We start from the raw sequence: 13,918 nt of genomic DNA, 5'->3' as shown, positions 1-13,918 counted from the left end.
TCTTCACTATTGATATCGACTATTGCGTTCAAGTTGCAGACCTTTCGGTTCTATTTTGTTGGTTTTTTTACCGAATTGCAACTATAGATGTCATAATCACACATCCGCTTGAATCTGAGTGTTCCAAGAAAGGAGCTTATTCACACTATCGTCTCTCGACTTTGTAGATCTACATAGACGAAAATGACATCAAATTGAAGCTTATTGATATTATTTTCATTTGCATCACTTCAGTGGGGTAAGTTCACCTTCAATTTGGAATCTTAAAATCGCGTGCATACTCTCTATGTCCTTCTATAATAACATACCATCACACTTGTATGGCAGTCCGCCAACTGCATAGAACAAACCATATGACGTGTAAAAATACCTTCTCATGAAACACGAGCTTGCAGCCTTATAGAACCTCAAGGCATAGCCTGAGATTCTATAAGCCTGATAAGGGAGAAAGCAAAAGAATGAATGGAAAGTTGAGATGGAATGTAGTAGATTGTATTTTCTAGCGCAAACAAGTTCTTCCATATCAGTAGGCATCAATTACACATCCTGTAAGACACTAGGGTTAGTTGCTACTTGCTTGTGATGTTAGAGGAAAGAATCTAGCAGAATTAGCGACTCTTATTTCAACAACATCTCCGTAGTTTCTGTTAGTAGCCATGTGCTGCTGTTTACAGAGGATTTTGTCAGTTGCCAAAGGTTACCAACCACCACTGTTGATTACCAACCTTTTTCATTCCATTGTCTTCTCATCAGCATCACTAAATATTAGTAATACTTTGTATATAACCAGCTGTAAAGCACACACACGCACTGTATATATACTGAGATATATATATATATATATAAACACGCACATATACTGAGAGTGATATTCTGGGGCTATATTGAGATATACAGTGAAACTCGGCTAACTCGACCTTCACGAGACCGAGAGAAAATGTTCGAGTTACCAGAGCATTCAAGTTATGAGAACACTGTCACAAGTACATGTATTATTGTATTTATCAGTACATATACAACTACATATAAATCAAAAGCATTGATTGCTTGTTGCAAGTTAAGGGACCTCTCATGTAATGTTTTAACAATTTTTGTCAGAAAGTATAAATCTTTTACTTTTATTACTTGAGATTCGTTTGTTTTAGGTGATGTGACTGCCAGGACGTTTTCAGATTCAAATAGGCAAAACCTGATCGCGGTTGGAACTCTCAGAAAAAAAGACATTTTTCTTTTGAGCGTTTTAACAAAAACCAGTTTTGCCGATTTTTGTTAAAGTTTATCTGAAGGTTACCTCGCTTCTCCTTGTTTGCAGAAGGCTTTTCCCAAGCGGATGTTTGGTAAAATTTGATTTTTTGCAAACCTTTAGAAAAGTCGTCAACCAAAATATTTATCCGAGAGTGGTAATAATGACGCCTAAGAACTACTAAAAGTTGATGTTTATCTTTATGGCTTGGACTAAAGAGATATTCTAAAGCGATAACAACCGTCTCGGTAGCCGTTGGGCAAAAAAACTGTTTGAGTTAACGAAGTTAAAGTCGAGTTATCTAAAGCAATTTATCATTGCGTGGTAACGGACCAAACAAACCCGTTCGAGTTAACCATGTGTTCGAGCTATCCGAGGGCGAGTTATCCGAGTTTCACTGTACATGTATATATAAAAACATATATACAGTCAAACATGGATAACTCGCCCACGGATAGCTCGAACACATGGTTAATTCGAACGGTTTCTTTGGTACGTTCCCACGTAATGATAAATTGCTCTAGATAACTCGAACTCAACACTGTTAACTCGAACTGTTTTTTGCCCAACGGCTACCAAAACGGTTGTTATCGCTTTAGAAAATCACTTTACTCCAAGCCATAGAGGTAAACCTCAACTTTTCGTAATTCATAAGCATCGTTATAACCACCATCGGCAAAATATTTTTGTCAACGACTTTTCTAAAGGTTTGATGAAATTTGATTTATACCAAACATCCGCTTAGCGATCGTCCTTCGGAAGCAAGGTAAAGTGAGGTAACCTTTGCATAAACTTCAAGAAAAATCGGCAAAATTGATCGTGAGTAAAAGCTAAAAAAAAAGATGTCTTTTCTTTTGAGCATTTCAACAACGATCAAGTTTTGCCAATGTCAATCTAAAAAACGTCCTGGCAATAACATCACCTCAAACAACGAACCAATCTCAGTGATAAAAAAATCTCTATACTTTTTGATAAAAATGTTTTAAACTTTACATTAGAAGCATTTAATTTGAAACAAGTCATTTGTGCTTTTGATTTATATTATAGTTTGTATATGTACATGTATCTACTAATAAATAAGTAAATACATGGACTTGCGACAGTGCTCTGATAACTTGAACGCTCTGATAATTCGAACACTTTCGCTCGGTCTCGTGAAGTTCGAGTTATCCATGTTTGACTGTATACAGACGGTTCCCAACCTACGAACGAGTTACGTTCCGAACGATTGTTCGTAAGGTGAATTTGTTCGTAAGTTGCTTCAGTGCTATATTAGTAGGGTAACCAATAAAGTAAAGGCCGGCAAATTCCTTTACAATACGTACAGTAAAAATAAAAAAGTTCTTTACGCACTGGAGATACATTCACGCACTTACGCGCTGCAACGAACTGGGCAGAGAAAGGTGGATGCTGGATTGGGCTTCTGAGTAGTGCCTATTTCCGCCGCTAATACGTCGGTAATACCGTCGGTATTAGCGGCGGACATACGCGCAGACCTGTTCGTATGTACGGGTTGTTCGTAACTCGAATGTTCGTAAGTAGGGAACCGTCTGTATATATATAAATATATATACATATATATATATGTAAATATATATTATATATATATACATGTATTTGTAAAATTCAAGTAAGCTAGTTAATAAGCGCTAGGCTTCTAATGACGGTCCACCATGACATTCTGTCAGCGTTGTCCAGCTACACCGAATCTAATAACAGCTATAGCTGGAGGGACACACATACTTTCACATTTATATACATTGTATAGAAGATATACACTATATGTACATGTATATATAGTGTATATCTTCTTTCTTCTATATATATAAATGTGAAAGTATGAGTATCCCTCTAGCTATAGCTGTTATTAAATTAGGTGTAGCTGGACAACGCTGACAGAATGTCATGGCGGACCATCATTAAAAGCCTAGCGCTTATTAACTAGCTTACTTAGTTTTCCAATGGCAATGTACCAGGCTAATGGCAAGTGGTAGGCAACTCTCATCACTTCTCATTGGTTATAAGCTGATTTTTAATACCCGGGCAACGCCGGGAGGCACAGCTAGCATATATATATACTAGCTATATATACTATACATATATATAAATAATGAGAGCAATATACTGGGGCAATATCAAGATATATACTGAAACATCAAACTATTAAGCAGTTGCTTACACAAAAGAATTGAATCAGTAGGAGTTGTGACTAGAATCTTCCGCAAATGGCTATGATTATGTTAACGCTCAGTAACACTAAAAAAACCAGCTTATAAGTTTTAAAAAACCGTTAGCTTTAGTACAACCGATAGACAAGATCGAAACCAACTAAAACAGCTAAAGAATAGATAATAATTATATAGCTGGAGTTGCAGGTAAACAGCAAACGCCATCAACGGTTGTATTCATTCAGCACGAAGCTAGAAGAGATATGAGCATATGGAGATGGATGAATCAGCAAAAACCAAATAAATGAGTGTGCAACATATTGACCTAAATATATCATAGAAACAACACATCAATATCATAATGGTAATTTGTATCCATCTATATATATACATTAGCAGCGCTCATAGACGTCGTAGGTTCTCAAGAAGAACACAGAGTTTGTTCAAGGCTCCTGTAAAGTTCACCTCTTAAGCCTGGTAGTGGTCTGTGTAGCTTGTGGCCTACAAATTATCATCATGACACTGGTAGACAGACAAATTATTGTGATTTACATATCACAATAGTTGAGTCAAAAAATCTCACAACTTGTCAACAGTGACAACGAATGTTATGTAAGGGCACGCTGTCACTTAATAGCTGAAACATATGTACACATACTATATAGCCAGGAAAGAAAAGAAAAAGTAGAAGAAATCTCCCACTCAGAGAGGAGATTTAAAATTGCTGGCACACAAGAACAACCATAAGTCTGGTAGCGATTGAAGCATTGGGTGTAATAACACCTGCATATCAAATGTGGTTTGATCAAATACCGACTAGAGTGAACAAAAGTGAGTTGTAGAAAAGAGATATTATAATAGTAAAGTATAAGCTTGTCAAATACCGACTAGAGTGAACAAAAGTGAGTTGTAGAAAAGAGATATTATAATAGTAAAGTATAAGCTTGTCAAACACCGACTACAGTGAACAAAAGTGAGTTGTAGAAAAGAGATATTATAATAGTAAAGTATAAGCTTGTCAAATACCGACTAGAGTGAACAAAAGTGAGTTGTAGAAAAGAGATATTATAATAGTAAAGTATAAGCTTGTCAAATACCGACTAGAGTGAACAAAAGTGAGTTGTAGAAAAGAGATATTATAATAGTAAAGTATAAGCTTGTCAAAATATAGCAGAGATTTAGACAAGCTTAAGATATTCCAATTAGTCAATTTGCTAATTTTGCCATTGGCTAAATAGTCAACTCAGCCAATGCAAGCAGTTTTATTGCATCCAAATGGTTTAATATCGCTCCACCGAAAAAAGAGGGCAAACTATTGGCAACATTTGCTTCGCCGACGCATGGGCTAAATTTATCTTCCTAAAATTTTGACGAGCCATTTGAAAAATACAACGCCAGCCTCTATTTGAGCGCCAGCCTTTATTTGACCACCACTATAGAGGAAGAGTTGAAAAATAGAGCGCCATGGCATTCAATATATAGCCTAGTATATAGGCTACAGTATAACCTATATAGGTTATATTTACTAGGTCTATATATACACACCTATATATATACGAGATATATACGAGATATATATACTAGATATATATACCTATCCTTCGTTTTTTCGTGACATCATTTTATCGTTGTTGGCCATCTTTATAGACAATTTTATCATTAAAAACACGAAGATTTTGCAATGAACTTTTGAAAACAATGCTTTTGTTTACAATTTTTTTATTATAATATCAAAACAACACCAAAAAGTACTATTAAATAAAAGAAAAGCGATCGTTTTCTACAAATATGGCGGCTTTTTTGTGAACGAGGGCATGTGCAAACGGCTTGATGACGTCAGAAATCGATGGATATGTACGAGGTATATATATATATATATACCAATATATATTAGGTATATATATATATACCAATATATATTAGGTATATATATATACCAATATATATTAGGTATATATATATATATACCTAATATATATTAGGTATATATATGTACCTAATATATATTGGTATATATATATATACCTAATATATATTGGTATATATATATACCTAATATATATTGGTATATATATATATACCTAATATATATTGGTATATATATATATATACCTCGTACATATCCATCGATTTCTGACGTCATCAAGCCGTTTGCACATGCCCTCGTTCACAAAAAAGCCGCCATATTGTTGTTATTTAGAAGTGTGTGTGTGTGTATAAAAAAGGTTATTGTTCCAGCAAACGATATCCATCAAAACTTTGAATACGACGATACTGGGTACCTCTCGACACTGGTACAAATGACATATCGGAATGTCTTTGTCTGACCGAACGGAGAGAGAATGTAGAGGTTATTCCTACTCGAGAAAATACAATTGTTCACGTGAAAAGCGTTGAATGTGATTTAGCAATTGAGCCTTACGAAAAACAAGAAATAGAAGTTCACGAAAGCACGAAAAATCATCGCGTTTCATAGAGTTTCAATTAATACGCCATTTGGGTGTGAAAAAAGAAGAGTGTGTATTACGTTATGTAGTAAGAGCAACAAATTGTAAAAGTTTTCGTAGTCTCATTGTTAGAGAACTGGATTGCAAACCTGAGGTCGCAATCTTTGTGAGTTCGAGTCCAGCAGAATGTGAAATTTTCATTCCAAAATTTTAATAGCTATAGCTGGACATATTGAAGGACAGACAGACGAGAAACTGAGGAATATATACATGTATATTATATATATATGAAGTGTGGTATTTAGCACCTATAGTCTAGGTCTAATTCACAGACCTGCTTCCTTTTTCTTCTAACCAAAACATTGAATTAACCTCATTACGAGAACAAATAAGATCACCAAATACCAAACATTAAACCAGACATCTCGCATGGCACGCGAGTATCATCCTTATACCTTAACATGAATAATTTTAAAATATACTGCACAACGTATCATTATTTACAACCTAATCATCAACCAATCACAAATAGCGAAACAAAACAGGCTACAAAATGCTCAAAAGAGTACAACAATGCCACCATTTTGAAGAGTGTACTGAGGCATGCTAGGTCAATCGACAGCCGTCTTACATTTCAGCTTTTGGAATAGCAATAAAATTACTGGCAGATTTTAACGAGAAATCTAGCTCATCAGCAGTCATTTTTTTAAATTCTAAAAAGCACACCTTTATTAGTGAGCAATGGTGTTTTTAAGATTCATATAGTAATATATGCGTCAATATAGAACAACTAGACTGATAGACCAAAATCAGAAATCAGTCAATCATCTCTTCCAAGATCAGCGACAGCAGTTCCCTTCAGCATGACTCCATTACAACTTAGTTGAAAATTGATAGTAGTAAAAGTCCAAAATAAATATATAGAGTATATCACAAGTAACTTAGCGGGCATCATTAAAGGCCTAAGGCTAAGGGTTACACGTACAAGAATAACCATCTCCTGGGCAACTTGTGCCAACGATTTTGAACGTATTGTCATCAAAAATCCGAAATGACGAAACTTGTAATAATACTGCCAAGGCTAACATTACCAACAGGAAGCAGTGATTAGCTGCACTAAAATCAGTAGGTATATGATGATGTCAGCTCATGTAGCAGACATGTTCTATATCAAACATTGCAGAACTCCCTCTCCCATCAATTATTAGTAGATGAACAGGCTCACCCACTCCCTTAGCTGGAATTCATCACAAACAGGGGACGCAGCAAGGCATATTCTTAAACCAGGCTACAATCTTCTTTAAACAACAGGTTTTTTACAACTTTTAATCATCCTGAACTATTTCATATGAATTATAGCAGTCGGACCAATCAAGAAAATCTTACTGACAGTCAAAGATGATTACGACTTAGAAAATGAAAAGGGCATATTTCCCATCCTCAATGTTCTTATCCCTCCAACTATTTAAACAATGTCTTCGCGACATAACAACCTGCGTCATAATATACAGTAACATGAACGCTGTCGGCAATTTAAAACCTCATCGACACGTACCTGATAGTAACTGATAAAGCCAGTCTATAGTATAAACTAAACATCGTCAATAATTCAACCCTTATCCATACACATACCTGATAAGGTAAGCTAGAGCTAATTATTTTGCTGGTCTTTTCGTCCCCCACCCGTTGCTTTGGACCCTGCTGACTTTTTTCCAGTGTTTGACCAACCTCCTTGCACACGATTTCCTCCAGATCCTCCCTGGTATCGATCTCCTCTTCCAGCTGCAATCACACTTGGATGAATAATACTGCTAGCAGTGAAAATACTTTTGTCATGCAACTCCGCGTAGTTACGACTCCGCGTGGTTACGGTTCCGCGTGGTTACGACTCCGCGTGGTTACGACTCCACGTGGTTGCAACTCCGCGTGGTTACAACTCCGCATGGTTACAACTCCGCATGGTTACAACTCCGCGTGGTTACAACTCCACGCGGTTACAACTCCGTGTGTGGTTACAACTATGCGGGGTTACAACTCCGCGTGGTTACAAGTCGGCATAGCACAATGCAGCAGGTGCAACGTTTAAACATAATTTGGCAAACCGATATAAAATAGCAGTAATAAAAACACTTTTCATAGATTAGTAAAACCTCCGGTAGAATTTATTCAAATATTTAATAAAAGCAACTTTTGAAAATGGCCCTCATATTACATAAGAAAAACTAAAAAACTACTTATTATGATAGGTTTTTTGATTGTTGAAGGTTTTTGAAGAACATATCAAAACCTGGCTCATAATTGACTATTTCCATCATTGAATCGCGTGTTACTCGTGCAATGTCCTATGAAAACATCAACTCAACAACCTAACATTGAACTTTCAAATGACTCCACTCTCTTAATGTTCTTGTTGTTATCATTATTATTAGCCTGCCGTATTCATAGTCATTGGCTTTACACAGCATTCTCCTAACACGCAGAGGTGAACAGTTAAGTTGCGATCCAGCAGTATCTTCCTTCAGGTAGCAGCCTGCAGTTACCTGAAGGAAGGACCACTATGGACACACTATCGCTCAAGAATAGATAACTCCAAATAAGGCCACAACTTATTCATCACCGTATATACATGAATAGCTGCAGCTGCTATAAGTAGCTGGTAAGAATGCTCCTACTTCTGTAAGCCAGTAAAACTATGCCTCCTTTACAAACTTTCCCACCATACCCTGGCTTTCTCTTCTTCAGCTGTTTTATGTTAACAATCGATAAAAGCTGTTGATTGCAGCTATATGGTTACTACTGACTTATGTATTTCTTTGGCCAAAGCTATGCATACATAGATTGTTCACTTTGTCCCTTATCGAGTTGAGATATTGGTGAGCACAAAATGGTATGTAAGCGAGGAAAACAAGCTAGACTCACATTGCCTATCACAACTTTATTGATGTACATTTTAGTTAACAGACTGTTGCTCTGGTTGGCAGTGAGTGACCTTGAGGCCGGGGTGAAGCCCATGGGTTGGTGATGTGATTAGGAAATCTTTCGAGCTTTTGATGTTTTTAAGCTCACTGTTTCAAGATAGATAATGAGCCAATCAAAGAACCCTCTGATCTGGGCTCAACTGCGCTGCTTTTAATTCGAGTTCAAACAAATAACTTCTATGACAGATCCGGGCTAAAGATATTGCCACTGTACAAACAACTCAATGCATATTATCTATTCCATCACACCCAACCTATGTGTAGTACCCCTATAACTATGCCTCGAGGTCCTGTAGCACTGCTAGCAGGTTTCCTGTTACACATTTATTAAACATTGTCATATTACTCTGGCTAGATTTCAGTACAGCAGACATTCCTATAACGTACATAATCCGTTCCAGGAACGTTTACGTTATTATTGTGAATTTATGTTTTAAGAACATTAAAATACATGTAAATTGCCTAATCTGTGCTAAGATCTTTCCAAACTCACCCCTTTGATCATGCAAAAAAGGAAAAACTTTACTTTACTCTTTTAATTTGTGGGCTGTATCGCAACTGCTGAATTATTGGTTTGCATCAACAACTTTCTCCTTTTTATGATCAATCTCACTGGTTATATAGACCATGATTGCGGTAAATTTACGACAAGCTGATACGAGGTACACATTTTCGACGTTCATTTACAACGATTTGTTTATTTTTCTAAACAGCAAAGTCTATTTTGCAAAGTAAAACTAGTAACAAATATTTTGTACCTCTACAATAAGGCAAAACAAAAATATTTTTACTATAAAAAGCAGTTCTACCTGTTCGTTGTCTATTACTATCCAGGGGTCAAAGCTAGGATAAAGACAATTTTCGACGATACTCCAACTCGTGACAATAATACTGGTAGACCGACGCTGTAACACCTACAAATACCGATCGTCTTTGTATTTATGAACAATTGCGCAGCTATCCAGCAGCAGGTGTTGTAGGCCTTTTTGTCGACACATTTAACGATCTATTATGACGAACTAGAACGTCGCGAAAGTTATATATAATAAATAGTACGCTAATCGCGCCCGGCATTCTTTTTTCCGTAAGTGCGGCGAAATAAAATAGCATTCAAATCGATTTTGAAAACTCGCCCGACTTGACACTTTACGTTATATGGAATTTTTATGCAGTAGGAAGCAAAAACTTCACATAAATTTTTATGTTATCTGGAATTTACGTTATAGGAGCGTCTACTGTATTTGCATTTGACTAACATTTAACACTGTGGATATCCTTAGTTTCTCCAAGTTTATATAAAACTATAGAGAAACTAAGGATATCAGATAAGTTAAGGAAAAGGATAAAGTATTAAACCTTATCTTTTTAAAATAAAGATAAGGTTTAGTAGTAAGACTAAAGAAGCTTGAAATGATATTTCAAGAACAAACTCCATAAAATACAAATGAGAAACTAAAATTATACCTTGACCACAAAAAACACTGCAAAACCTCTCTTTGAATGCTATGGAGCTAAATTTTTCAACCCTTCCTCTGTAGTGGCTTTGTATTAGACGTGATGTTTAAATGGAGGGTGGTGCCGTATTTTTTGACAAGGTCATCTGAATTTTGGAAAGATAAATTTAACCCTTTTACGATGAATTCACCCATATTCCAAAAGGGTAATGAGGTACCCTTATTATGGATAAAAGTACCCGTAACAGGGTACCCTTATCGTACCCTGCTACAGGTACGATATCATGATACAATGGTATCACACGGTACCATGGCAGCATGGTACCATGATATCATGCTAATGTCGCCTATATTTTGCAGTCTCCTTCCGTGAGAACGACATTAATGCCGTCGGCCTCAGCATTTTTATCAAATGGTTTTTAACATACGTCGAAGTATCAGGCCAAGTTTGCCAAGGAACTACCAGGTAAACCATTAGACTGATACAGTAATTAGATATTGCGATGGTAAGCTTCCAGAGTTTTAAAGGTTGACTTGCAACAACAAAATTCACATTACAGTTATTTGGTATCAAAAGATAGATTTACTATGTCTTACTTTGCTGTGTTGTAGGTGCAAAATATGTGGAAATGTGATTACAAGCTTTTAAAAGCTAAAAACGAACAGTTAATCGCAGCCACACAAGACCGCTGTAGTTTGGAATCTCTTTCCAAAACGGCTCAAATGGAACGTAGCTGTACAAGATGGCTTCTGTTTACATTTTCACGGAACCTCATTCGTCGAAATATTTTCACAAATATACTTCACGCATTCAATAAAAACATGTCTATTGTTCTTACGCATCTGTTTCATCGTCATTGTAATGCTGTCACTTTCAGTACTGATATCCTATAATAAACTACTGTAAAAATTCGTTTAAATTTTCAACCTTAGCTCGAAGGAGTACATATCATTGTCTGATAATCATGATGAGCCTGTTGATCACCTGTGATAATCGAAAAATGCTGCAGAAATTATTCGTGAAGTATGGGTCACATGATCAGATTAGGACTTGACGATTAGTTCAAGCCGAAACAAAACTGTTAAGTAGCGAGCATCTATATTTGATACGGAGTCTTCGGTAAAACTCGAAGTGTTGGTTATAAACTAGCGCTACGAGAAATTTTATATTGCGCTTTTTATTGGCCTTTTAATTCACGTGAGAACATCACGTGACAAGACAATAACCAAATGTAATGACTACGTCAGAGAAATAAACAGATTCCAATCTACGGCGGCTTTTCGCTTTTGAGCTTTTAAGAGCTTGAAATCACAATTTCACATATTTGGCACCTACAACACGGCAGAGTAAGACATGGTGAATCTTTTGATACCAAATAAATGTAATGTGAATTCTGTTGCAAGTCAACCTTTAAGGAAAAACCTAAAGGCTTTGGAGTTAAAAAACTGACTTTGATACGCCATAACGATGGCTGCTATTACGTCGTACGGTGTTCCTGAAGAGTATTCCCATCGTTCCTCAAAACGTTTCCAAGACTTCAAATCAGGTTGTAAACCACCTAATGGAAGAATCTGAAGACAGTGGATCGAATTTAGACCTGGGTGTCTTCGAATCAGATTGTCATTCTGATGATTGGCATGATCGATATTATCAGGCATATCGTCACGAAAACCACGGCAAACGCTACAGCAACAACAAAATAATTAATTGTTATTGATGTAACTGAGTCATTATTAGTACTATTTTGTAGACACTTTTCTATTGATCGCTTTTTATTATGAGTTTGTAAAGATCAAAGAATGTCAAATAGACGTGGTATTCAATTAAAAAGTGGCACTCTATTTTTCAAACCTTCCCCTCTAGTGTGGTGTTGCATTAGAGGTGGCGCACAAATAAAGATTTTACGGTAAGCATAAATTATCTTGGCATTGTGCAGGATGAAACATAAAACTGGTCCCATTGATTGCAGTTCCAAATACCAACCACAATACATGTATAATTAATTTTTTGATGAGACAACTTTCATTTGAAAATGCTACAACTCACATTGAGGTCTCTGGCCTTGAGCACCCGTGTCTGCTTGTCGTTTTGTAAAGGATGGCATCTCAGGAGGAGGAACTTGCATGTTACCAGTTCGGCCTCCTCTATCCGGTACCTGTATAAAACGCCACAAAGTGTAAAATTTCACTCATTCGAGATAAGCCTGAGACGAAATGTCTGAGAGATAACAGTAATGAAAGCATTATAATTAGACAACATCATCAAAGCCATTGGATAGTCTGATTAGAAAGAATTTAGTAACTTGGTAGCTTTAGTAATTTAGTAACATCGAGTTGAATAATCCGATTATAAATAAGTACCTACCAATTTCAGGATAGCAACGGTTAGATAGATAAAGATAATGGCGGAGGAGCTTACAAAATGGTGTATTAGTGAGAAACAAGAGTGAGACTTACGTTGCCCATTATAACTTTATTTATTGGGGTTTCAGCACCCCTCCTATTAAGGTTTGTCTTCTCAATGTTGAGTAAAGAATCCCTGGCAGCGAGAAGGTCTGAAAGACTAACTTGTTTCACCCGAGCTAGATTTCTTTGTAAAGGTTGGTAAGATTTCATCACCTCTTCCTCTTTCGCCTAAACAAGCAAACAACATTCCAAATGATAGCCCAACTAATAATTTTATATTCTCAGAACATTCCAGAGATGTGCCGAAAATTCCCAGAAACGTTTCGTTGCAACATTGTCACAAGATAATGTGTGTCGACACCACGTTAACGTCCCTGCAACGTTGTGGGTAATGTTCCACATAGAACATATGTACAACGTTCAGCAAATGATCTCGCACAAAATTCCTACAATATTGGCAGAATGTTACATAATATTCCACAAACGTTCCTTCCATGATGTTGCCTCAAAGATATTAGCTAACATCCCAAAAACGCTACTGCGCGCAGAACATTAGTGGGATGTAAACATGTAGACACTTTCAAACATTCTGATAACGTTTCACAAAATTGACTATAACCTTACTACAATGTATCGAGCATAACCTTCCCACAACATTTTTTCCTCAAGTTAAATTGTTGGTAAACACACAAATGACAGCATCATGTAATAACAAAATAAATAGTATAAAACACAATCAAATTCACTTGTGAAATGTTTATCATGATTGTACACACAATCATGATAGTATACGCTATAACAAATGCACACTAATGCCAAAAGCGTTTTAATGGAACTTAGTCATTTTTGCAATCTTTTCATGAAATGTGAAAATTGAATTTTTAAATTGAAATCTTTTAAAAATTAGCATAATATGTATACATTATTATTGTTTGTTCCTATATTTGTAATAAAAGATAAATGGATCTTTTAATTTGCTGCATTTCATCTGATTTTGAACAATTTTTATTTCCAAGGAGTGACAACTTCAAAAAAATAGATCATGCATTTCTGGCAATAATAGTAAAACTCAAGTTAACTTATTTTTAAAAATTTGTTGCCAATGTATTTATTAGGCTATTGAGAAAAGTTTTAAAAGAGCCAGTTAACTAACAAGAGTAAAATGTTACAATGAAAATGTTACTAACGCTTTCACTGCCGTAGACGCATTTATGCGTTTTCT

The 13,918-nt window shown here is 36.0% G+C and overlaps 1 protein-coding gene across 3 annotated transcripts in view; it reads right to left on the bottom strand.

Annotated features, from left to right (window-relative positions):
• Positions 1-542: 542 nt before the first annotated feature.
• Positions 543-13,918, bottom strand: part of LOC137399881 (protein FAM98A-like) — a 33,668-nt gene continuing 20,292 nt past the window's right edge. For 2 of the 3 annotated variants that reach the window (XM_068086136.1, XM_068086137.1), the window contains 4 exons: positions 12,748-12,924; positions 12,338-12,446; positions 7,491-7,640; positions 3,613-3,912 (listed from right to left, as the gene is read on the bottom strand). In XM_068086136.1, coding sequence (XP_067942237.1) covers positions 7,510-7,640; positions 12,338-12,446; positions 12,748-12,924 — 417 coding nt within the window. In that variant the 3' untranslated portion in view covers positions 3,613-3,912; positions 7,491-7,509. Of the gene's footprint in view, positions 759-3,612; positions 3,913-7,490; positions 7,641-12,337; positions 12,447-12,747; positions 12,925-13,918 lie in introns of those variants that run through there. The other variant, XR_010979187.1, reaches the window with a different exon arrangement.

The sequence above is a fragment of the Watersipora subatra genome, chromosome 7 (assembly GCF_963576615.1).
Source record: "Watersipora subatra chromosome 7, tzWatSuba1.1, whole genome shotgun sequence".
Lineage (NCBI taxonomy): Eukaryota > Metazoa > Bryozoa > Gymnolaemata > Cheilostomatida > Watersiporidae > Watersipora > Watersipora subatra.
The sequence above is the reverse complement of the archived record's forward strand: the minus strand, read 5'-3'. Positions and strand labels throughout refer to the sequence as shown.